The sequence below is a fragment of the Struthio camelus genome, chromosome 1 (genome assembly GCF_040807025.1).
Source record: "Struthio camelus isolate bStrCam1 chromosome 1, bStrCam1.hap1, whole genome shotgun sequence".
In the NCBI taxonomy this organism is placed as follows: Eukaryota; Metazoa; Chordata; class Aves; order Struthioniformes; family Struthionidae; genus Struthio; species Struthio camelus.
Genome location: NC_090942.1, coordinates 135,398,190 through 135,422,871, shown reverse-complemented (window position 1 = coordinate 135,422,871; position 24,682 = coordinate 135,398,190). Strand labels below are relative to the sequence as shown.

Here is a 24,682-nt window from a genome sequence, read left to right as displayed (position 1 = left end):
TTTATCAAGAGCTCTTGGAAAACATGAGCACACTGCATCAGCCAAATCACCCAAATCCACATGCTTGTTTGTGCTTTGGAAGAACAGTAGCAGGTTTCTCTCAGACATGATTTCTCTCTAGGAAAGCCACGCTGGCATCTTGCCAAAGTCCTTTCTAAAAGTTGGTGTCAAAGTGCTATTTGCAGTTTCTCTGGTCCTTAGTACTGCGGATTGGGGCAGGGGGGGAGGTTGTGGGTTTTTGCGTTTTGCTGCTGAATGTTGGCTGCATCAGAGTGTATGGTGGTTGCAATGACCAAAGGGTCTCCATCCTGGAGGGGATGCTTCCAGCTGCTTCAACAAGCAATCCTTCATGCTGATTAAAACAGTAGTCTCTCTCTCATTCCCCGTCATGACATTTTTCCAGCCTACCTGGAGGTCACCCATTAATCCTGCTACTTCTTTTTCCTCAGCTGCTCGTTCCCATGGATCACAGTCTGGAGCACATCCTATCCCTAACATACAGTCTGGACACCACAGGGTATCCAGCCCCTTTTGGCCACAGCTGACAAACCGCTGTAGAGTCCTCTAAGGTCTCACAACCATAGCTAATAATGTCTGACAACTGAATCTCCTGCCACTGTGGCCTGCCTATTCCTAAGATCTTACCCTTACGAATTTCCCAGTGCAAAAGGAAAATGTCACTATTTAATGGGGAGCGCACATCTACAGAATGATTTTTCACCCTCTTTCCAGTTATAAAACCTTCTTCTTCATTAACTAGGTGCTGGTGCTGGGTGCTACCCTCCAGGCTGCTAGGCAGGAGCCCTGGGAATCTCAGCATACCACTTGTGTCCCCGAACACCCTCCATTTGTCCATCCTGGCAAAAAGAGCCACCACGTTGTCCCTGCTGCCTAGATGCTGCTTCCAGTATATGCACAACCACGCCACCCGCTCCAAGAGCTGGCCACCTGCCATCGATGGCCCATGCACCAAGGTGAGACGCGCCCGTCCTCCTGATGAAGCTTCACCCGCAAGGCAGTTCTCCCAGACGGCCGCTGGGGCGCCACGCAGTTGCTTTGGCTCTCACTGGTTCAGCTTTCGAGGGGGCAGCGCTTTGGATCTGTTCATATCGTGTTTCCGCTCTTTTGAGTGGTCCTCAGCAGTTCCCTTCAGAGGAAGCCTCCCCTCCGCAGCCCAACCTCGGCCGCGGCCGAGCTGCAGCTCCCCGCTCGCCCCCGCAGCTGTGGAGCTCCGTCAGACGATCCTGGATCCACTGTCGTAAGTGTGAGGCCCCTGCCTTTCTCCTCAGTGGGCAACCACTAATGATAGGTATCTTTTAAAAACAATTAACCAAAGCCCAATCACAATGCACATGGCTTATCCAGGGATGAACTTATCCAGGGATGAAGTTTTTGGAACCCGCACAACCATACTGGCCCTTCCCTTTACGATTCTTGGTTCATCATCTTAACACTATGGCAACTCCGATAAGCCTGAGGCATTAATGAACTTAATGCGAGTAACAAAATTCTTTTAATAACATCCCGTTATTCCGCAGTAGATCTGGTAGTAAAGTTATGCCATATGAGGTTAACTCTGCAAATGTCCTGTAGGGGTCTTTTAATTTTATTTATCTGTATCTTAACAGGTTTATTTGTATCTGTATATCCTCTTCAGATTTTTCATTCAGTGTGTTGAAAAACGAAACTGTGCGAGTTTGAGTGATTCGGCAACTTAGCTTCTCAGAATATGACACAAGTTCTTAGAACTGTATACATACATTAAACAAGTAAAAAATCCACCAGGATCTTAAGCACAGTTTTGCTTGTATGGAGTATTAGCTGTAAAAGAATTAAATCAGAAAAGTCATTAGAAAATGCAAGAAATAGCCTACAATCATCACCTCCTGTCCCAACTGCAGTCTAGTATATGCATAATTTTAAGTGGTGTAAACAGAAAATTGTTGCCAGAAGGCATCAGACAGATAAGATAGTAAAGATAAAGATTTCCTGACAAGAGGTCGGAAAACAGACCACATTGTGATACATGAAAAATAGAGCATCATAACTTCAGATACTGATGTTCTAGGTAACCCTAAGCAGCTAGATCTGCATACCTATCCACTCAGTGGGGATTTAAAATGTTTCTGTCTCCAAAAATAGATAGTTGGAAGTATGTTAATATCAATGGGGCATTCGCCCTTGAAGAGACAAGAGCTTCCAGTGGAAGACAAAAGAATTCGTTTGAGTTTTCTCACTGACACACAGGTGTGTGTCTGCGTGCGTGCGCAACGTTAACGATGGACACGTGAGCTCACGGAGCACCTGTGAAAACATGCATTCAGCTTTGCGGTGTCAAGCTCACAGGTCTTTTCAAAATTCAAATGTGAAACAGGTCAGGTGGTACTACTCTCCTCTTCTGAAATATATTCAAAGATTTCATTTCGAATGAAAAGCTTTTTGGACAGGACCATTTATGTCACTGGGGCTACAGTGAGTATCACTAGTCAATAACCGGCATTAGTTACCCAAAATTTAGTGTATCTCCCTTCACACAGCAGCACTTCAGAAGCTAAGACGACACATGTATAGTGAATATTTCAGTAGTTAGCATTCACCAAGAAAGAAAAACGCACAAGCGTTAGATCCCAAACCCCACTGCATTAGGGCAATCACTGCTAGGAAGCAGAGTCTGAACGAGCATTTCCAACGGATTAAACCCTAACAAGCATAGTAATGTTCCCAGCTCAGCACGCTTCACTAATATTTCTTTTTTCCCATCAAATTTCATTTCATATGCCATTTTAACATATTTGTGTCCCTCGATATATTCTAAGTCCTGATGTCCAGACTCGGCTCAGTTTCTTTAAGTCTTTCTGTCGGGTTAATTACCTCGGGCGTCTGAGTTAACCTTTCGTGCATGGCGGTTCGTCTGAAGCCAGCCCTGAAGGGGGTTTCTGCAGCTATTTATCTAGGAGAGAGACATACATGAGGTGGAATGGAATTAGAACAATTTAAGCTTCCTCCTGAGGACGTCCGGACTCCGACCCGGCGGTTTCAGCATCAGCGCTCCAGTCCTGCACTTTGGCCCACCAATGAGGCATGTCCACGGCGCGTGGGCTGCAGGGGACGGCGGGGGCCGCTTTGCTCCCCTCAGCCGGCTCACGGCCGGACAGGTTTGAAGGCACAAGGCAAGTTTGGCAGCCGCACAGTGCTCCCTTCGCTCTGCGGTTAGGTCCGGCCTCGAGCAAGGGTGCAGCCAAAGACCAAATGTGCCCCCTGGCAAAAAGAGGAGAGTCTTCAAGGCGTTAGCTGCCCACAGGCTGAAAGCAATTCTGTAGGAGCATCATTTTATTTGGTTATTTTCGTAAAGTTCCTCCCTCAAAAGCCTCACAATTACTTGAAAACACAATTTTCATTTAAAACAAACAAAAGTTTTCAGCCTCCGTGACTAGGAAGAAAGCCTAGAAATGTGAACCCCAGACGTGCAGAAGGAATCAGACAAATCTAAAGATCTCCAAATCCTATTACTGTCGGTAGTGCTAATCTCCTGACTTTTTAACGTTTGGATTTGACAATACAGCACAAGAGCGCGGGGCATGGGACCCATCACTTTCTTTATCTAGGTAGGCTTTTACAGCCAAGGCGGATTTTTCATGTTACATGTTGGTCTTTGCAAGAGGCCAAAGATTTATCTGCAAATACAAAGGAAAATTCCAGGAAATGGATTACCTGGCAGGTTTGGGGCTTTTCTGAGGCATTGGGGGTGAGGGGAAGGGGGCACTTCCTGCCCAGTTATTTCCTCTGCTGGGCAGCCGAGGGGCAGATCTGCGCGACAGAGCAAATCTCGTCCTGTGTATTTGTGTTCATTGTCGCTGTTGCTGACAGCAGGCACCAGACCAGAGACTTTCCTGGCAAAACCTTCACAGCTTCTGACGAACAGCCGGCCTCTGTAGCTACAGACAGGGCAGACTTGCCTGGGCGCAGAAGGATTTCGGACGCGAGCTGGTCGGCTATACGCTCTATCACATGGAGCCTTCGGTTTTATTCTTCCTTAGTAATTTTCCCAAAAGCGAAATAACCACCGTCTAGCACAAAAATAGGTCTAGACAGTGTGTTTTCTTAGCAAGTAGGAAGGGAAGGAAGGGCTGGCGGTGGGAGAGCCTTTTCCCTCCTGTGGAGGTGCCGAAGCACGACAAAGTTTGGGACTATAATAAGCTAGCGATCCTTAATGAATAATGTGGCAAATATGAACAACCGTTACCGGCGGTGACCGATTCAAAGGCGGCTCACAAAGCCGCACGTCGGGTGCACGGAGCAGGCAACTTGCAAGGCAGACGGCTTCCACCCGAGGAGGAGCAGAGCACAAAACCTGCGGCACAGTCCTGCCTGTCTCACAGCGGCGCCTGCTTACCGCAGGGGTTGGCGGCTGTATCCAAGGTTTTCCAAAAAATAAATCTGTAGGTGATAAAAAGGAAATCGCCAAAGAGGTGATTTCGGGTATTTTCTTTAATGGGGCTTTTTTTTAAATGAATTATTCCACGCTGAACAGGAAAATGTTCCAGTCCGTTTGTGCAATGGCTACAGATGCACCAAAACTAAAAATGTACTAGCACCCCTCTGTCAAATGGCAGCAAATGTTGCAGAGGACCTTGAAAGCGGCCTTCCTCAGGATGAACAAGTGTTACGGAACCCGAGGGGTTTTCTTCTCTCTTATTTTTTTAAAGTGCAACTTGTGTCATTTACATTAAAAACACCATCTGGCAGAAATCTTACCTCAGAAACCAACACCCAGGTCCAAGGGAGGAGCTCCGTCCCAAAAACTATTTTGTGTTATCAGCTTTCTTAACTGGGAACTCCAGCTCACTCAGCCGGCTTTTCTTTTAATAACAACATCAAAGCATAGGCCTGAGGTGTAATTCTGTTTAACAGTTAGCTCTGTAACCAGCCAACAAATCATTTTATTTGCCTTACCACTACCTACCATCCTAAAAATCCCTGAATTTTTAACAGTTTTAAAATGTTTTTAGAAATAGGATGCATTTAGCATCATCTCTCACTCAGTGGATGTTACAAATATATATATCTTGATAAGATGGCTGCAGCTTTGGAGTGATTCTGAACTACCCATCCCAAGGTCAGGATGGTGTTATTATCTCTAAAAGCACAGGGAACAAACACCTCTCAGCATTAACAGGAGCTGTGTCCATACTTAACAGTAGGAAGCAGAACTGTTATTTTATTTTCAAATTACCCAATGGCATGAACCTATCCATCGCCTTTTTTTTTTTACCACATTAACTCTTTAGCTTCCATACTGAAGAAAACAGTTATACTATTTTGTTTTGTACTCTTTTATTTTAACTTCTTCTAAGTGTTTAAGTTGCATACTGTTTTTTCATAGGCTTTAGAGAAGAGAGTAGCAGATATAAGAAAATCAGCAGCACACAACTGTATCAAATATTAGGATCTCATAAAAACATTTTCTTCCATCTTTTCATTCAGTAATGGTGAATGAGACTATAGGGTATAAGCATCTAAATGCTTTGCATACAAGTAGAGCCGGAGTACATTAAGTGCCGTATCATCAAATCCCTACACTTATTGTTGTGCATTTCTAAACTCGCAAGAATAATGCCCTTCTGAAGAAAAAGTAAGCAAGCAATACTAAATAAAACTCCTAAGTGGAAGCTATAGGCATTTTTCTTTAATCATGGAAAAACATAATAGCACTCCTTCACATTCAGATGTGGCAGGTCAAATATTGGCTCTTGCACAGAGGCATGGCTTCCCAAGGTCCCTCAGAAAGCTGGCAGTCCAAAGCAGAGGAGGAGCTTTGACTCCCGCAGGAGTTATGTTAGCTCCGACCAAAGTTCACATACAGTTCATCGTCAATAAAAATTACATGCTAAATTAGACTGTGCAGAACACATGAACTAATTGAAGGAGATTCAACAGATCTACCAGAGAACAAATATATTAGATCTACTTCACTTCTTTCCAATGACTAAGAAATTTTGCCTTGCAAGGAAATTACTGGGCCCTTACATTATATCAAGGCACATACCTTTCCTAGGCATATACCTTTCCTAGGCAAGGAAATTACCGGGCTGTTATATTATAACATGAGGACAAGCTGAACTAGTTGAATCTCTGAAATGTATGAGAAATAAAATTGGAATGGATATTACCATAAAAATGGTAACTTCTTCATTTATTCATTCTAATTCTAAATGCAGCAAAGACATTTCAGAAACAGCGCAAAAAGAGAAAGAACAAAGGCCTGTACACTATATTCAGCCTCGTTAAAGTAGATATGATAACTTTCTGGACTTCTGTATAAATTCTTAGAAAAATGTCTGTAGTTAACAAAGGAAAGCAAAAACGGAAACCCAGAATTCCCTTCAGTACTCCACAGTGACCAGGTTAAAAGTTAGCTTTTGTTGCCAATTTCTGCCTCTCTCACCACGAGTGTTATGGCTACCTTTTTCTTCTTTTGTCCTCCCTCTTAAGACACCACTTTAGCTTCCCCAATATTTGTCCTCTCAGAGACATAATAGAGAAAAGTTCTTACTGAGAGGTTATGCAAGGTTGATTTCCTTTATTGTTGTAACGAATTCAGAGGAACTGGGATTGTTAATGAGTATTGAATATAACTGCTTCCCATCTTGCATTTCCCATATCTGTGGATTTCGTATTTTAGTGAAAAACAAGCTTCCAATGTTAGACCTTCAGATTTTAAGACATTATAGGCACTTGCAGAATACACCTCTGCCCTTTTTTTTTAAATCGGTAATAACAACATCTTACTGCCACCTAGTGAGCAATGTAAAAGTGACCGGCGCATCAAGGTGCCCGAGTATTTCCGATCAAAAGCCACTCAACTTTTTCACATGTCCAAATAAAAAAGAAAGGCAAATCTAGCTACGGAAAAGTGCTAGAAAACTTGTAACATAAAAGGGCTTAGCTTTTCAACTGAGAAGACAGCAAAGGCAGCAGGCAGCTCATGCATGACTGCTCATGGGCAGTAGGGTCTGCTTTTCCAATGATGGTTAAACATCTCATTTTCCTCCACTTACTGCGAACGCAAAGTGGCTAGCACACCCAGAAGCTTGAGCAAGGCTTTTAGTGACAACCCATAAAAGGGGCATGCCCAAGTGTAAACAACTGTCAGCAACATCCACCCGTGCTCTGGTGTGAGAGGATATGGATTTGGGTCGTTGCAGGGCTTCTTTCCACCTACACGTATAAAACAGCTGTATCGGACACCTGCGAGCGAGGGCTGGCAAGCAACTTTGCTTTTTGTCCGAACTGAGGTGACAATTTTTACACATTTTTCCGAAAACTTAGCTAGCGATTTAGATAAGAATGAGTTACCCTAGTTTCAAACTCGCAAAATCCAAAGGTAAGACCCCAAAGGTAAAAGCTTATGGAGCACTATGAATGGCACTAACAGCGGTCTCTAAAGCTTAACATATCCAAGGTTTTTCCTGTGTGGGTGACGGCCACTCTTCTGCCCAGTCAGCAACCCCAGATGAAGCTATCGAGGTTATTTTTGCCAGCAAGCTCCTAGCTGTGACAGTCTCAGGGCATGCGAGCAGCGCATTGTTGAAGGTAGGTCTAGATGCCCGGCAGTCTCTCGCAGGCACAGCGCCTCAACAAAACTTTCCAGTCCGTTGACTTTTAGAGTATGGCACATGTCCAAGGGGCGTTGTTCAGCGCTGGCTTTCTTTGTCCTCCCCGGTCAGCGCAATTGGCTAAAAATCACACTAACGCTGAGAAAAATTTTGCATTTGAGCACTTCTTTTAACAGACGCTTTTTAATGCAACAAAAATTGGAATACTGTATAAACACATTTGTATGCCTCAGCTGACAGCCAAAGGATAACTGACAGGGTCCTGCAAGGACTACATTATTTATTAGGTCAAGAAGACGGTTTTACAGGACTTGTTTATATTTGTCAAACTGGACTCTCAGCGCTTACACAGGCAAAAGAAAGCTTCAAACGGATGGTGCTTTCTGAACTGCATTTTTACGACTCGCAATGGCTAGAAGTATCGATCACTCTCTCAAGTCATGCTCAGTCAAACCTATTAATAACATGCTCGGTTCTGTTACTATCACACAAGTCCCTCAGGGTTTCAGACATTGATAAAATGAGGAAACAACACTGTCTGGGCTCCACTTGCAAGCAGGAGAACGGGGGAAAAATAAATGGAGCTTTTCTACGACAGGTGTACTTGCAGAGGAAAAACATAAACCTATCAAAGATAATAAATATACCTATCATGCCTCTATAATAGCAAGTGGTAGTTTTTAAGAACTTTCTGTTTATATTTAATGAGCCATATTGCTTCAGCTAGCTGACAACATTAGCAGCAGTTAGAAGTTAGAATGAACTTCCTACAAGAACAAATGACACCACAAAGCAATTCTCAGCCTGATATATTCTTTCTTTAGGGACACTTTGCAGTCAGTACAAGCACAGCTGATCCCAACAGTTTAGCCTTACCAAGAGCCAAAAAGGAAAACATTTTTCTAATTGGCAATTTTAATTATGGTCATTCTAACCCAGGCCAATAACACTTACAAAACAGATGTTTTCTACCTTACAGCTTTTCTGTCATGCATGACAAGCAATGCAATATATTAGCTAAAATGTCCTTATAAGACATGAGGAAGATAAAACCAACTGCAAGTTTCACCAGCATAATATTGAACATCTGTTCCGTCTGTTCCAGGAAATGGTGATAGGCATCTTGCTACAATATACTATGCTAATTTTTCCGAGATGTTTTTACATTAGGTCATTTAAATGTTAGTAAGGTGTTTTATTACTATAAGCAAGAGTAGACAGAACCTCTATAACCATTTCTAAACTACTTTAGTATCCTAAATCACCTTCTGCTTCGGTAATGTGAGTGCCATCGCGGCAAAGACAAAAATTCTTGTCAGAATCAAGCACTTTGCCAAAACTGAATCATATCCCAGGGTGTGAATACGGCATGACAAAGAGTGAAATAGCCTCTAATGCAATTGATGAAGGGAATGATATATAAGCTTTTACTTTGCACTTGGTGAACTCCACTAACTTCAGAAGACCTGTGCGGATGGAATAGCGACGAATTGAGCACAGTGTTTCTATTATTACATACCAACAGTATAAATTAATTAGGCCAATTTAAACGAAAAAATCTGTGTTCAGTTCAAGTATTTCATCACTGGGCAAAGAAAGAAGGGTGCCTGTGCTCTCTGGAGAATGGTATATATTTGGATTTCATCTTGGATTTAATCTGCAAAATTTTTCATTTTTAAGCCCTTCCAGAAGAAAAGTCTTGATAGTACAGTAGTAGACAGAGAGTCTTTCTCATTGCTCTTTTCAAGTATCTCTTCAATGTCCATATATGTAACCACCTATGAACCTCAAATTAGTGCTATTTAACTAACATTATATTCTGCCGATAAAAGCAACTTTTGTCCTTCAGCATTTTCTCCACTCCCAAGAAGCCTGATTCCTCTCGTCTTTGATAACGGCCCTCAGCATCTTCTTTTGGCTCTGTTCTTTATACGCTTGCTGTGTATCGTTTTGTAAAAGAGAGAAACTGTACTGTCCGTTCTGGCGCAGGAGCTGTGCCGCCTTGAAGGTACGTGCATTACAAACCATCCGCAAACGGAGACGGCTCCCCGTGATGCAGAGGGCTCTCTCCACAAGAGCCTGACACAGGGAGGCCGGAACAACGTCGCTCCTGACCCACCAGCGTCCTCGGGGGACAGAGCGCTCCAGGGGCAGGAGGTTCGCGGTGCCCTGCTTTCCCTGAGGGACGGCTCCCACTGCCTCACACCCTGATTGTCAAGGATCCTGATTACAACTTAACGGAGACTCTTGACAGTCAGCCTTGAGCTGTCCCGGCCAAATATAGAGGCCCAGCATGGTCTAGTTCAGCTACATGCTCTACTAGTACTACAAAGCCTTACACGCCGCTTGTTAGGGCGTGCTGCGTTTCCTCAAAATCCTTCTCTCAAAATCTTTCTTTGGCCTGCCTGCTACCGCACACGCGCTGCGTTACCTGCTAGCTACGTGTAAGTGCGATAAACACGTTAACTGTGTCGTGATAGGAACCACCATCCCCTCAGCACTGCGCAAAACGACCTCTCACGAGCCAACCCTGAGCCAAGACGAACGCAATGAAAAAGGCCCTTTCTATGAGCCTCCATTCCGTTTAACCACGTTCCTACCGCAGCCACCAGGCGCCCTGCGCGGACCGCAGCCACCCACTGCTGCCCCCGCGGCCGCCATGCACCCTTTTAGGCCTAAACCAGCCCGCTTTACCCCTGCGCAGTATCCCTATCAAGCTCGACCATGAGGGCGCCGGCCGGCGCGACGCCGCCGGAGGAAACCGCCCGCAGAACCCACACAGGCCGCAGATCAGAGATACCGACCGGGTGGGAAATCTCTCGTGTCGCTGCGCGGCTTCCCTCTGCCATCGCGCACTGAAGCACACACTCACACTATATCTATATATTTTGTTTAATGTCTATATAGATATATATATTTATACGTGCAGATACGGGTGCGTGCGAGTGCGAGGGCCGCCAGGCTCCTCCCCCGCCGCCCGGGGCCGCGCAGTCGCTCGGCGGGCCATGGAGGCGGCGTGGCGGCGGCTGCGGGCGGGCGGCGGCGCTGGGGCCCGGCGCTGGGCGCTGCTGGCGGCGCTGCTGGCGGCGGCGGCGGCAGCAGCAGCAGCCGAGGAGCCGCGGCGGGCGCGGGGCGACGAGCAATGCCACTACTACGCCGGGGGCCAGGTCTACCCCGGGGAAGCGGCTCGGCTGCCCGTGTCCGACCACTCGCTGCACCTCAGCCAGGCCAAGAGTAGGTGCCGGGAGGGACGGGGGAAGCGGCGGGAGCGGGGAGAGCCGCCTGGGGGGGGGGTGGGCTGGGGGGGGGGCTGGGAGAGCGGCAGCCCCGCCGCACCGCCCCTCCGCCGTGCTGCGCGCTCGCCGCACGGCTGCTGCGGGGCCGGCGGCGGCGGGAGGTGGCCGGCGGGGCGCCCCCGCGCTGCGCTGGGGGAGGGGGCGAACGCCACATGGCGGCAGGCGGGGCCCAGCGGCGGGCCGTTAACGGCCGCGGGGCGCGGGCCGGGGCCGTTAACGGCCGCGGCGGCGGGCGGGCTGCTCGCGCGGGGCGCGTGCGTGCGCGGCGGCGGCGCGGTTCATGGAGGCAGAGCCACGTCAGGCCCAGTGCAGCGGTCAGCGGCGCGGGGAGGGAGGGCCGGGCACCGCCGGGGCCAGCGGCGGGAGGATCCCGCCCAGCGGAGTCAAAACCGCCGCTCGGCGGTGAGTGGGGCGGGCAGGAGCGGCGTCCCTCCCCGCCGGGGTCCCTGAGGATACCGGGCCGCCGAGTGAGGCAGCTGCCGCCGGCGGGGCGCGTCAAGGAGGCGGCCGGGCGGGCGCTGACCCCCCTCCCCTGCCGGCCTCCGAGCCCCCGGCCGCCCTCTTGCCCTTCAGGCTTCTCGGGCTTCGCGTTTTGATTCCCCCAAAAGCGGCGTCCCTCCAGCGTTTCAGCGGGTTCTCAGCCCCTTTTCCGACTGAATTTGTGGTCGTAGTAGTTCGCACGCTGCATCCGTTTTGTGCTCTCGGGCAGCCCTTAGGGAGGGCGGCAGGACTGCTCGAGGTCCCTTCCAAACTGACATGTTTGTCGTGCTAAACTGACAGCGCCATTTAACGAGGCCCGTGTTCCCAGAAGGGGTGAACGAGTTAAGAGAAACTCTGCAAACAGTATGTAGGAGTGACTGGTGCTCTCGCTGTGAGCAGAAGGACTAACTCCTCGCGTAAAAGGTCACTGGGCTTGTTCCGCACCGTACCACACGTCCCATGCACCACATCACAAACGGCAGCCCTTACGCACAGGAGGCCAGCAGGATATAACTTAGAGCTGCAGCAAAATGTCCCGTGCTTGGAGGCCAGTACTGCTTTCCGTTATTATTGGACTTAGCTTGACAGTTGTTTTTGTGTCTCTGCTGTCTTGTCATTTAATCGCTTCACAGCAGATCTAGGTGCCAACATTTTTAATTGAGTTCACTTAAATGTTCAGTGGTACCTGGTCAAATGGTCACCTGCTTTTAGAAATTTTAGTTTTGTAAAACTGCAAATGGAAAAAAATGTAGTAGCAGTACTGTTTCCTGAGAGAACTGACAGTTGTAAATCCGTTTCATGTACTGAGCCAGGACAGAACTTCCATTTTAAACCTTTGCAAACAGATGGTATGAAAATACTGGAAGCCAGCCAAGATACCCATGTAACCAATTTGTTTTTTTTTTTTTTTTGCTCCCTTTGTAATACATATTATTACAGTGTTTCAGACAAGTTTTTTTTTTTTTTGAACAAAAAATCACATTCTTTCAAAAATGGCCAAAACAGAATATGTTTTATTTAATTCTTCTTGCTTCTCCCTCCTAATTTGGACATCAGTTGAAGAGAATGTTTCCTACAGATTCGACTAGGGGTATCAGTTTTTTCTAATGAAACAACATATTTGGAAAAATTGTGGGCAACTCTAAATCACTGGGACATTAGTCTTTGCCCTCATTTGAAAATAGTCCCTTGCCTTCAAACATTCAGTCAAAAAAGCATTAGAAGTCCTGAGCTTGAAAACTGGTCAAGAATTTTACAAAAGACTTAAGAGGAGGAAGAGTATTTCTTCAAAAAAATTTAAAACTAAACTGGTTTTGTCAATCATATCTGCTGATTTTGTGTACCCATCCTCATGCATCCTTTGTGGGTTGTATAAAGTGAAACCAAAGAAGACTGCATGCCCGCTTACGGACACGATGTATCTGATGTTTTAGGGTATTTTTTGCGATCCTTGTTCTGTATCCTCCCTAGCTGTATTCCACAACTATGGGTTGTCCTAAGAAAAGCAAAGAAAACTAACAATGCAACCATCATCCAGATCATTAAGACTCTTTATATTTTTCTCAGCAGCATAATAATTTCCTGGGGTTGTATGTTAATGTCCTTTACATCACAAGTGTATCCGGATCACATGAGTTTTACCTCATATCTCCAGCATACCCTAACCTTTGTCAGAGAATTCACGTCATTATGGGCTTTCATACTCAAAATAGTACTTGGCAGAATCTTTTTTTTTTTTTTTTCATTCAAGATTGAGCCCTTGTAATAGGAACAGTAAATACTACATTTCATCTGTTTCTAATGGGATTTTTTAAAAACACAACTACCTCCAAATTAAAATTTACTTCTTTACAGTGCATTTTTAGGCATTTGTCTCTAAACTTGTTAGAGCATATATTTTCTTGTGATCTTGAGTTCCAGGTAGTTTTTCTTGGCCGAAGAGTAACAATATGAATTTGAACCATCCTATGCTGATGATTCACAGTTGTTATTCATAGCAAAATAGTATGGTTTTCTGAAAGCTAAAACAGTTTCTTCTTCAGTCTAAATAGATGTTCTGTCATGAGCTGGTGGTGGGCATATGATGTGTTAAATATGTCCAGATAATGTACAGGCAACCTTCATCATCAGTGAATCAGGTGGCTCACGTATAAGCACAACTTTGTCAAATTATATATTTTCCATGCATACTGAAATGTGTTGCTTCAGCATTCTGTAACCTGTGCCAGCTGTGGACTTTCTAAAAAAGTAAGAGTTTGATATTTTTAATTTTGTGTAGTATGTTATTTTTCAAACATGAGTAAGAATAGTCATCCATGTACATAAACTAGCTAATGAAGAGCTTTGTTTGAACATGTGCTTCATGTAGTTTCTTACTTTAATTTGACTGTTCCTCATATTTCAGTCTCCAAGCCAGCACCTTACTGGGAAGGAACAGCAGTCATAAATGGAGAGTTTAAAGAGCTGAAATTAACAGATTACGAAGGAAAATACCTTGTCTTCTTTTTCTATCCTCTTGACTTGTAAGTAAGACCACTGTAGGCGTACCAAAACTGAGTGCAGCTACACTTAACTCATAATTCACTTGTTCTTCTCTTTTTTTTTTTTTTGTTTGGGGAGGGTTTTGGGGAGGAGAGGGGTGAGATGGAAGAAAGGCATTCTCTGCATTTATACTTTGATCATGGAGTGGTAAGATTGTAACAAAGTATTTGTCCAAATACATTCTCCAGACAAAACAGTAACCTTCTGTCTGTAGCATCTAGTCAGGCAACCTTTGCATTCTATATTATGCTGTAAATCAAAAGAGAAGATAGCATCTCCTCTGTTTTTTTTCAGAGGATATGAAGGGACATTAAGAGATGGTATTTTCTCACATCTTAAAAATATTTAACATTACCCGCCTTTATTTGGAATGCCGTAATCTCACTAGTTCAGAGAAGATGCTCCTGCTTTCTACCAAACGATCCCGTTCCTTTCCTCAAAATGAGGAACAGAATAGGCAGTATAGTGACAGAGATGCATAACTACCTTAATGTTCTTAAGGGAATGACTTGACTGTTGGCTTCTTACCTTGCGTATAGCATCAAAGACCAAGGAATTGTGATCTTCTTTACCGTTATCTCAGTTCTGAAGCAAAAGAAGTTCAAGTTAAAATAGTTAAAATAAGCAGACATGCACTGCAGCAAGAATTTACAGTACGTTTCACTGACTTGGCATATCGTGCTTAAATGCAGCTACTTCATATTTGTAAAGTCCAGGAGAAAGTGATTATAAATACACTTGCATCCAGATCATAAGCTAACTGTGGGCTTATAATCTTCTTTAGTAATAAACTGTTTGAAATTAGGCTAGAATCTAAGACTGGAAAATTTGTCAATCAGCATTTTGGTGAATATTTGAAGAGGCAATAAAAAGTAAATAAAAGCTGAAATAATTTCTGATAAATCCACAACTTATTTTCCATTTTTTACTTCAAACAAATCTAACTGCTTTGAAGAAGCTAGTTACTAATAAGTTGAACAGTGAACTTGGATGGATGTTTGAAGAAATTTTGACTTTATTTTGCCTTTTATCTAGTACGTTTGTATGTCCAACTGAGATAATCGCCTTCAGTGACAGAATTGAAGAATTCAGAGCAATAAATACCGAAGTAGTAGCATGTTCAGTGGACTCCAAGTTCACTCACTTAGCATGGTATGTATCTTTTATTAAAAATAATTTATGGGTCTATTTTAGCTGAAGAATGGTATCCCCATACTTATAGCCTGTGTAGGTTTATCATAATGTATGAAAGCATGATGCCAGTGATAAAACTTTAAAAATATTTTTCAGTGGTAAAAATTTTAAACCTTACCGTGTGAAGGTACTTTTATGTTTGAAGGTTGCTTAACCTGTATTGCTTGAAATATATCCTGACCCAATCCAAAATATTTCAAATACAAAAAAGAGATAAGGATGTAAGTATGTGGATGCGAGTATCTGTAAAAAATCTATTACACTGTCCCAGTTCATGAGTTCACTTATACGTCATGGATGGCATTCATCTCCCTTGTGTGCAGAACGAAAAAAAGTCACCTCCAGTAAACTCTTCTGTCTGTACTGTTCTGGTTTGTGGCTTAATTTTCTGTTAAAGACATAAAACTTAATGACGAATACAGCTACATCTCATTTCTTTCAAAGGATCAATACTCCCCGAAAACAAGGAGGACTTGGACCAATGAAGATTCCACTTCTTTCAGATTTGACACACCAAATTTCAAAGGACTATGGCGTATATCTGGAAGATCAAGGGCATACGCTTAGGTATTTTACTTTGTTAGAGTTCATTTTGCCTTGTTGGACTAGGACATCTTACTATATAGTTAAAGAAACATTTGAAATTTTTCTTTTATGCTATCCATTGAGCTATATGCATTATTATCACAGGGGCTGGTATTTTTTTCATATGAAATAGAGGGCACATCCCATGATCTTGTTTTATATTGTATTAGCAGGTCTGCAGCTAACTTGCGGTGTGTACCTACAAAAGATCTTTCCTTTTCATTTGCGCAATTCAAAATGTTTTTAACAACACATCATGCCAATTAACTGTTATCACTGCACAAAATAATTTGCAATAAGTAACTTTCATATTAAACCTTCCTTTAATACTTGAAAATACATGAGGACTCCTCAGTGTGATTGGGATCATAGTAGCCCCACAGATGCAGACATACTCCTTTGTTAAGCAACACCAGAAAGTGTTATTTTTGTAAAGCAAGAGCAGCTTTTACGTGGGCATCCTTGCCCAGGGACAAGGTAAACGCTGAATAATGAAAAAGAATAGCCCTAGCGAGCCTGAACAGGGGGCTAAGTTGGCATTGTGTTTGACAGCACTCAGCAGCAAATGCCTAGGGCAGGGCAACACAGCAGTACAGCAGTGAGAATTCCCCAGAATTGCTGTGATTCAGGGACCTCCCTAGTCTATGGCCTATTTCTTTCGTAAACTTCACCAGTTGTTTTTTGGCTCTCTGTAATATCTTGGCATCTTCCACATCCCGAGGTTTAGTTTTATGTTCTCCAAAAAAGTATCTCCTCTTTTGTTTTTAACTTGCCCTCAGCTGATTTCATCTGATACCCCCCAGATAAAAAGTACTAGGTAAGTAGTATTCTAAGATGGTGTATATTATATGGTGTTTGCAGCGATCAAATTCCTCCCATCTAGCAGACATAAAATAGTGTGTGAACACAACAATGTAATTAGTTCTGTTTCCTAAAAAGAGATACATGTTTTCACAGAGGCCTTTTCATTATTGACAATAAGAGAATCCTACGACAGATCACAATGAACGACCTTCCTGTTGGGAGATCAGTGGATGAAACGCTTCGTTTAGTACAAGCATTTCAATACACAGACAAACATGGAGAAGGTACTTTTAAAAATATTTTTTTATTGGAAATTGTTTTACTTAGACTGGAAGGTGTATTTGTAGCTTTTTGGAAGCAAGGTACTTGGTATCATCAGAGAGTAGCATGATGAAGTATCTGTCAAGTGTCTTGATTGTCCTGCTTCAAGATTTTGAGCCTCCGTAGGTTGCCTGTGGTGTAGTAATTTGCATTTTGCTTTACATCTGTGTGAGAACGCAGAGCATAAAGCATTCCTCAGTCTGAATTGAGGCACAGAGATACACACACACACACACACACACACACACACACCCATCTTTTCACAAGCATAAATCTGTAAAATATATAAGACGCTGAAGAATCAGGCCCAATATTTCAGTATATTTTGGCAGACTAGAATTGAGATGTACAACTTGGCAGTCCTTGTCCCGTGTCATTTGTTGGTGATGATCTGTAACAAATGAGAATGCTTCATGTCACGAAACATGGTGATACTGTGAAAGGTAGACCACCAGTTTTCTTTACAGGCGCTACAGGGTGGTGATCTCCTGGCAAAACATTTCTCATTGGCTTGAGGTCATTATTTTGTCTCAAATAGGGTTGGATTCCCTCCTGCAGTTCAGTCACAGGGTGAACTTTTCACATATCTTTAAATAATGAATTTAAATAAACGCATTAACTGTTTAAATATAGTTATTTAATATTAATGGAGATGTTCAGCAGCTTAGCTTTCCTTTCAACTCAATTTCACTTGGTATTTAAAAGTATCTTTAGCTGAAGAAAGCGCTACAGCTGCAGTTTACCTATGAACAGAAATGGTACAAATCATCACGCTTTGCTGTACAGAATTAGAAAAGATGAATGCTGATACTTAGGCTACAAACCTAGTAGTTTCCCAGTAAGGAAAATTAGTCACTCTTAATTTAGTTGTAAATTAATCTTGATCTATACAATATGCTTCCAAAGTACAAGATCTTTTTTCAGTTGTACGTGCCACCTCATCAGCCTTTGAAAGAATGCTGAGGCAAGCCTACCGAGACATTTTGTTGGATTCTTTGCACAGAGCAGGAGGGAAAAATTCATTCACAATTCCTGAATTGCATTTGCAGTATTTTCTATGGCAGCGTGCTTTAAAGCAGCGTAATATAGCGTCACTCAGGCTAAAGCCTCACAGAGAGAGCTGTGAACGGATGTGAGTTTCACTCAGGAACGTGCGCTTGTACAGGCAGTACAGTCTCAGGGCTCTCTGAAGCAGCTCAGCCACACTGCATGGTAACTGCATGCTATAATCCTTTATCTTCTGAGTAAAGCTTCAAATAAAATCTCTCAGTCTCTAGTGGAATCTTTGAACTTATTCTCTTGCTTAACAGATTTTCCCTGGCATGGGTTTTAAAACAAGCTAAGTCTCTATGTTGTTTACCTGCATTTTATCGTGAAACTGCTTTGTCCAACAAGAACACGTGTTAATTCTCAGATATTATTTTGCCCATACTTTGTCTAGAAGGGCATGAGGATTAAACCAAGATACAAATGTCCATCCAGTTAATGGAAGTGGTAGGTGGTATCAGTTATGAATATGCTACTGACACCATCCCGGGTATAAAAAAAAAAATCACATATTTAGTATTTGCATGTGACACTTCTGTGCTGTTTTACTCCAAGTTCAAAAAGAGTAATATTAAAGAAAGATGTACAAAAAAGCAAGTGTGTGTGAAAATATTTGCTTTTACTAACTTCTTTGTCTTTTTTTTTCCAGTTTGCCCTGCTGGTTGGAAACCTGGCAGTGAAACAGTAAGCCACTATTTATATTTAAATCCTCGTACTATTAGAAAACACCTAGTTTTCATTTCCACTAAAGTCAGACCCAAAATTGTTGCAACTTTCAGTGACGTGATAGTATCAAGAAGGTTGAGTGAGGGTAATTTATATTAGGAACGGTTAAAGTATCGGTAAACTCATAGTTAGAGCTTTTGGAGTACTACCTATTTCATACAGAAAAGCTCATTTTTCTCACAAATAACTGCGGCAATAGGTCAGACTCAGAGTTTTCAACTTCCACTAATCAGGCATGAACAATTCTTGACCACTAAGTGATCGCTACTGAAGAGTTTTGGTTATGCACCTGGAAGCTGAAAGAACAGGAAAATGTCCAGAGTCTGACCTGTCGCCTCATTTATTTGTCCATATAATTATTCAGTACTGTGGAGTCTTGACTGTGGATCCTAGGCACTACCCAGGTATAAACGACGTTCACAGGCTACTGTAAGATTTTTTTCATGGAGGCAGCGTGCCATGGTCAGAACTCCAACAGAGAGCACTGCTTTGCTGCACAGCAGCACTTCCTCCATTGCTACTACTCCCCTCCACGTGACTGCAAGCAGAAGAGGAGGCAGGGTTCAGATAAACACTCGTTGGCATCATTTCTGTTCTCTGGGCTTGGATCGAGCCTCAGGAGAATAACGGAACTTTTACTGAAGGTGCGAGCTGCCTAGTTTAGATGAGATCACTGTCATTTATGTGGCTTTCACAGAGATGTGGCTTTCTCTGAACAATCTGTTGGTGACAAAGCATTGTTGTTTATTTAAGAGGTATCCTAACAAAAAAGCAGGTCCCAGCAGCCTCTAGGCAGAGTAGTGTACATTTTAATTGACATTAAAACAGTGGAATGTTAAATTAGTTTTTTTTCCTGGCTGTGAAACTTTTACAGGATGGTTGGAGGCTAGGAGTTGCATCCTTTGAGCTAGCAGAGGAAAAGTTGGATATTAAGATTTTAAGATGAAGAAGGCCTAGCTGGCCTAATAGATACGTATTTTAGCGTTTGAAGTTCTGCCCTCCATAGTCTAATAATAGTGTAACTTCATATTATTTACTACATTTCTTCTGAAAACCAGTCTTACAATGCCAAGATTAAGAAGTCCAGTACTATCAATTTAAAGCTCTAAGTAAATGCATAAGCTGTTATCTTTCTTCTCTGTGGAAAAAAAGGCAGATAGTTTTAATAGAGTAGTTCAAACACGCTTTCTTGAAGATACGTTAACATCTGTAGCCATGCTTTCTAAACGTGTTTGATTTGATTAGATCAAACCAGAGGAAGCCATGAGAGTGTGGTGGCCAAGGGAAGAACTGTAAGTAAATTCTAAAGCACTTGGTTATAGATGCTAATTTATTAAAATACCTTGCTTTTGGGGCAAGCAACATAGATGTGCTTTCAGCTGTCCAGACTCTTCCTTTGGTAGGCTGCACTCTCTGTTCCACCAATTAAACCTTTCTGCTATTAGGCATCTGTAGAGATAAACAGTAATCTAGTATCAGGTCAACTGATTGATACATAACTTTCAGACGTTGTTTGTGGGTTGGCCTTAAGATCATATTGTGAAGTACTGTGCTGTTTTGGTTTTATAGAACATCATATTAGTGTGATTTTGTTTTTAGACTAACACTTTTATTTTCTTTCTTGCACAGATAATTCCAGATCCTGCTGGGAAACTGAAGTATTTTGATAAATTAAACTGAGGCTCACCTCTGTTGAATTACATAGGTCACATTCAACTTGACTTTTGCCAATAAAATTTCATTAATTTTGTTATTTTCTGGAATTTGGCTAATGCATAACCGCAGTAGATCACTATAGCTCTAGTTACTTAAATAGGAGCTTGACCAGCTCATTAATTTTTGGATGGTATTTTTATGAAATACATTTATAACATGTTTACCCTGTCAGTATTGTTTAGATGCTTGCTTTTCCCAAAACGTACTTTCCTTAGCATCTCAGGCTTAGATTCATGAGTTTCACTACTGATGGATTGCTTAATTTCCACAAAATCGTGTCTGCTTGATCTTATTCCAGGAGCTACAACTAGCAAGCAGAAACTCAGTTATGGTTCATTAGACCACGTTCCAGAGGCAATAGTAGCCTGAAGCCAGACATGCAGTTACAGCTGCTGAATTAAACTTCTAGTTTGTCCAAAGTTAGAAAACACTTTTTTCTTTAAGCTATTAACATATTCTGTGCTACGTTAATCAGTACCACTGCACTGGAAAAAATTCAGCTATGTCTGTTCATGTGACTGAAGAGCTGAACTGGTAATTTTTTCCCTCACATTTAGGTTTGTGGTTAATATGCTGATAAGATCCATTTTGTTTCCCAGGGGCTGCATTTTCCCTGGTCTTACACTGTTACAGATACAGTTACTGGTTATTGTTCTGTGCTGCTCCACGTTACCATGGCTCCTAGTTTTAAAGGAGTAATCGTCTTTCCCAAGGTTATTAGTGACATGTCCAGTGGCCATCAGAAACTTTTGTGGCTCATGTACATGAATTTCTTCTTTCAAGGGATAACATCACCTTCTAAGACATGCTTAATCCTTTCCTTCACTGGAGATCCCTTTTATAAGAATGACTTTTCTTGCCCTTTCCACCTCTCCCTCTTATTAACATAATACTCTACAGTTGATGCAACTGGAAAAACAGTGCCTGATACCAGAAATCGGTGTCAGCCCTTCACCAAGATTGCTGTGCCCTGATCCTTGAAAAGGCCACAGATGACACTTCCTCCCTGCTCCCATCCAGTATCACTAGTTACCACTCCAGGACACCATGCATGGAGAACTCCGTTCCTGCTTACCCCACCAGTTCATATACCACCTTCCCTGTATGTAGATGCTTCAGCATAGTTCTGCAGAACTAGATCAACAGATGCATTTTTTCCCTGTAAAGTTACTTGATTGTGTAAACTTCAGTGAGTAATGAGCAGCTCTTGAGATTAGTAGCTGCAGGTTGAGGATAGAGGCTACTGCTTGATTTTTGCTTCAACTCCAATTCAAATGATAGCTCAGAGCATGTATATGGCCCGCAGAACTACTGCTGCAGCAAGCACAACTCCACTAACCCCAGATGTAAGAGCCTTGATGATAATTTACCTCTGTCTGAGAGATGTGGGGAGAGTAACACCTGATTTCAGCCAGAGCGCAATGGAGGCAAAATGAGTACCTGGAAGATGGAATGCCAGAAGCTGGTAATGCACTGCTCCAGGCCCGGAAACTCAAATACCAGAAGGCTGCATGTAAGAGAGCCAGTTTCTCACATAACTGGGCTGTAAATCAGCACCTTGAATTTTACTCAGGATTTTGTCTACAGCCTTTATCAACCTTAAAACAACAACAACAACAACAAAAAACATCAAAGAGAACGTTCAGATAAACAGCTCCAAACAACTCCAGCGTGACTAATGCAAGCCCAGCTACTCCATGGATATTCATAAGCAGCCCAGGGCACAAAACAAACCTAACCTATGTACCTCTCTTACAAATAGCTCTGTGTTCTTGTTCAGCAATACAGTACAAGTACTTAACTCTGCCTGCCTTTCCAGACAGGTAACTCATTCACACCTGGTACTCTCCTAGCAGCAAGGACATTTGTTCTACTAAGCCAGCAAATGAGACATTATATATAGAGAGAGGGATGAGTTATCACCCCTATTTTGAATATATTCCAGCGTACTGCTCCTTGCTGAGCCAGGCAGAAGTTAAGAGCAATAGAACCAGAGGCTGCACCACTACAGCAGGTACAGCAACAGCATCAAACTAAAGTAGGCACTGAAAGCTCTACCTATCCCAAGCTGAAAAAGGAAAACAGGACTGAGAACACTTATCTGACTGGAAAGACTGATACAGTCGACACACTTCTGAAAGCAGATTTAGGTGTACAGCTGCATAGCTGTGCCAGATTTAAAGGGCTTAGCCCTCTAAATGCATATGATAAGGAATGACTAAGGAATTCTTTTTTTAAAAAAAGTAGTTCAATAGGAATAAAAAGTCTTAAGGAAGCAGTCCTTAAGCAAAGACCTGAGTCTCCAGGCCACGGTATATATTTGAACGGAAAGATTATTTCTATGGAAAGACAGAATGAGGTTCGAGAGATTTGGATATGCTGAAAGGGAAGTTTAGGAAGGAGAAGGCTGGATGAAAAATACAAAAGTACTGGTGTTTGAGGAGAGAGATGTAAGAGTGGGGGAGTGGTGGAAACAAAGGCAGAAGCTCAGTTACACACTGCCTCCAGGAAAGAGTGGAAAACCATAAGAGGGAAGATGAGAACCTGGAATGAAAGAAGAGATTGGAAACTTCAGGGAAAAAAAGGTTGAAGTCTATGGTATTGGGATCATCATTAAGATCTGCAGAAGTACAAACAAATAAACAAAAAAGCCAAGCTGAGGATCTAGCCTATCACCACCTTCGTCACCTAAAGCTACAGCCCTTCTCTTGCTCTAGAACTTCCCAGGCAGGCTTGGTTTCAGAGTACCCTTGGATACCATGTACCATTTAATGGCATCAGCTGATTTTTGTAATACCCTCCATCAGGTAGCAGCCTGATTAGCAGATGTAAACAGTACAGCGCTTCCTTGCGTTTTTGTTTCCCCTTCCTCTAGGGAAAAGTCAAGTAAGGAATGATAGAAAGTAGGACTAGAAACTAACTTTACACAAACAGAGCAAATAAAGCTCTTGAAAGTATAGGGCTCTATTCTTACTTTTCTTACTTTTGCTGGACAGATCATATTCTCTGCCCTTCCTGGACATGTATATACCTGATAAACCCAATAAAATAGCAATGAATTGATAACATAACTTTGGTGATGATGGTGATAGCTACTTCAGATGCTTAGGTGGCTGTTTAATTATTTTATATAATCAGTGCACGTCAGGTTTGAGATTTTCCAGCAAAACCCAGCAAGAACAAATTAATTCCAAAATCAGAGTCTAATAGTAACCACAATCTTGAATAGGATCATACAGCAAGCATAGGCGTTTACGGATTTGTTTTGCCCTTCTGTGTTTTAATTAACAGATTGTTGCAATTTTCCTTCTAGTTCCTGTCTCAAATTCTTTCTTTTATATTAAGCCCATATAAATAGGTCTGAGCCATAAAATAGGTCTGAGCTGAAGGAGAGCCGCTGGGAGACAAGAGGCAAGATGAATACTTCAGTAACACATACTGTCCACGGTTGACAAAGATAAATACAAGTTTCAATTAACCAGATGAAATTAATTCATATTCATAGCAATAATGAAACACTGAGGCAGTAATAGAAACACACTCACCTCTTCTATGTGCACATTACTAGTGCTTGCCTATTGCTTGAATTAGGGGCTTCCGTGGCCTTGTTCACATACCTGGATGTGTTTTATGCACAGGTGAAGGAACAACATGTTCAAATAAGCACCAGCAGGACAAAAATTAAAATCCTAAAACTTTAGGCAACAAATAAAAGTGACATTATCTCCTAAAGTAAAGAGCACCCACCAGCAATCCTCACAGAAGCCCACACTGCAGTGGATATCCATAGCACTGCCTGAAATACGAACCTTTCACAAATTTTGGTGCACGGAGCTGAATGTAAGAACCTGACTTCCAACAGCTGATTTGAAAATACTGATCCACATCACATCAGCCGCAGACAAACTCAGACTGGGCAATGCCATCTGCAATGGTCACTTACAAAATGGTAACTAAACAAAAGATAGAGTGGTCTGTTCTTCAAGTACTCGTCTTTGGAGATTTGAAATAGTGGAGGAATTGAACCGCAATAAAACTCCGCTTCCGAAACCCCGGGAAGTATTTACAGGCCTCTCTTGGAAGTGCATGAAACACAGATGCATCAAACTGCCATTTTGAACTTGTCTTCTCAAAAGACAAAAAAGCCCAATTTCCAGGGTTCCAACTTCTTCCAGTCACGATAAAAGCCCTCTTCCGAGCCCAAACGACCAGGCTAAAGGCTTTTCCATTCCATGGTGACCACTTAGATCTGACAAACTCTTCAGCAATGAGGTCCCTTAACGTGTATTGTGGAAGGCATGTTTGAGGTGAACAAAGAACTCCTGGAAAGCAAATAACTGCTAGCAATGAGACTCT

At 42.8% G+C, this 24,682-nt stretch overlaps 1 protein-coding gene and 1 long non-coding RNA gene across 3 annotated transcripts; one reads left to right on the top strand and one right to left on the bottom strand.

Annotated features, from left to right (window-relative positions):
• Positions 1-804: 804 nt before the first annotated feature.
• Positions 805-10,593, bottom strand: LOC138062086 (uncharacterized). The gene is made up of 3 exons (XR_011136078.1): positions 10,421-10,593; positions 2,872-2,950; positions 805-1,821 (listed from the first exon to the last, which is right to left on the bottom strand). It is a non-coding gene; the product is annotated as an uncharacterized lncRNA (long non-coding RNA).
• Positions 10,594-10,600: 7 nt separating this feature from the next.
• On the top strand, positions 10,601-20,363 carry PRDX4 (peroxiredoxin 4). Of its 2 annotated transcripts, XM_068917861.1 has the most exons (8): positions 10,622-10,850; positions 13,797-13,914; positions 14,969-15,085; positions 15,572-15,694; positions 16,670-16,800; positions 18,534-18,568; positions 19,856-19,902; positions 20,240-20,363. In XM_068917861.1, the coding sequence occupies exons 1-8, from the start codon at positions 10,622-10,624 to the stop codon at positions 20,241-20,243; spliced, it is 804 nt and encodes a 267-aa protein (XP_068773962.1). In that variant the 3' UTR covers positions 20,244-20,363. The 2 variants fall into 2 exon arrangements, with proteins under 2 accessions (XP_068773955.1, XP_068773962.1); XM_068917854.1 differs by lacking the exon at positions 19,856-19,902 and having other exon boundaries at positions 10,601-10,850.
• The last annotated feature ends 4,319 nt before the right edge of the window (positions 20,364-24,682 follow it).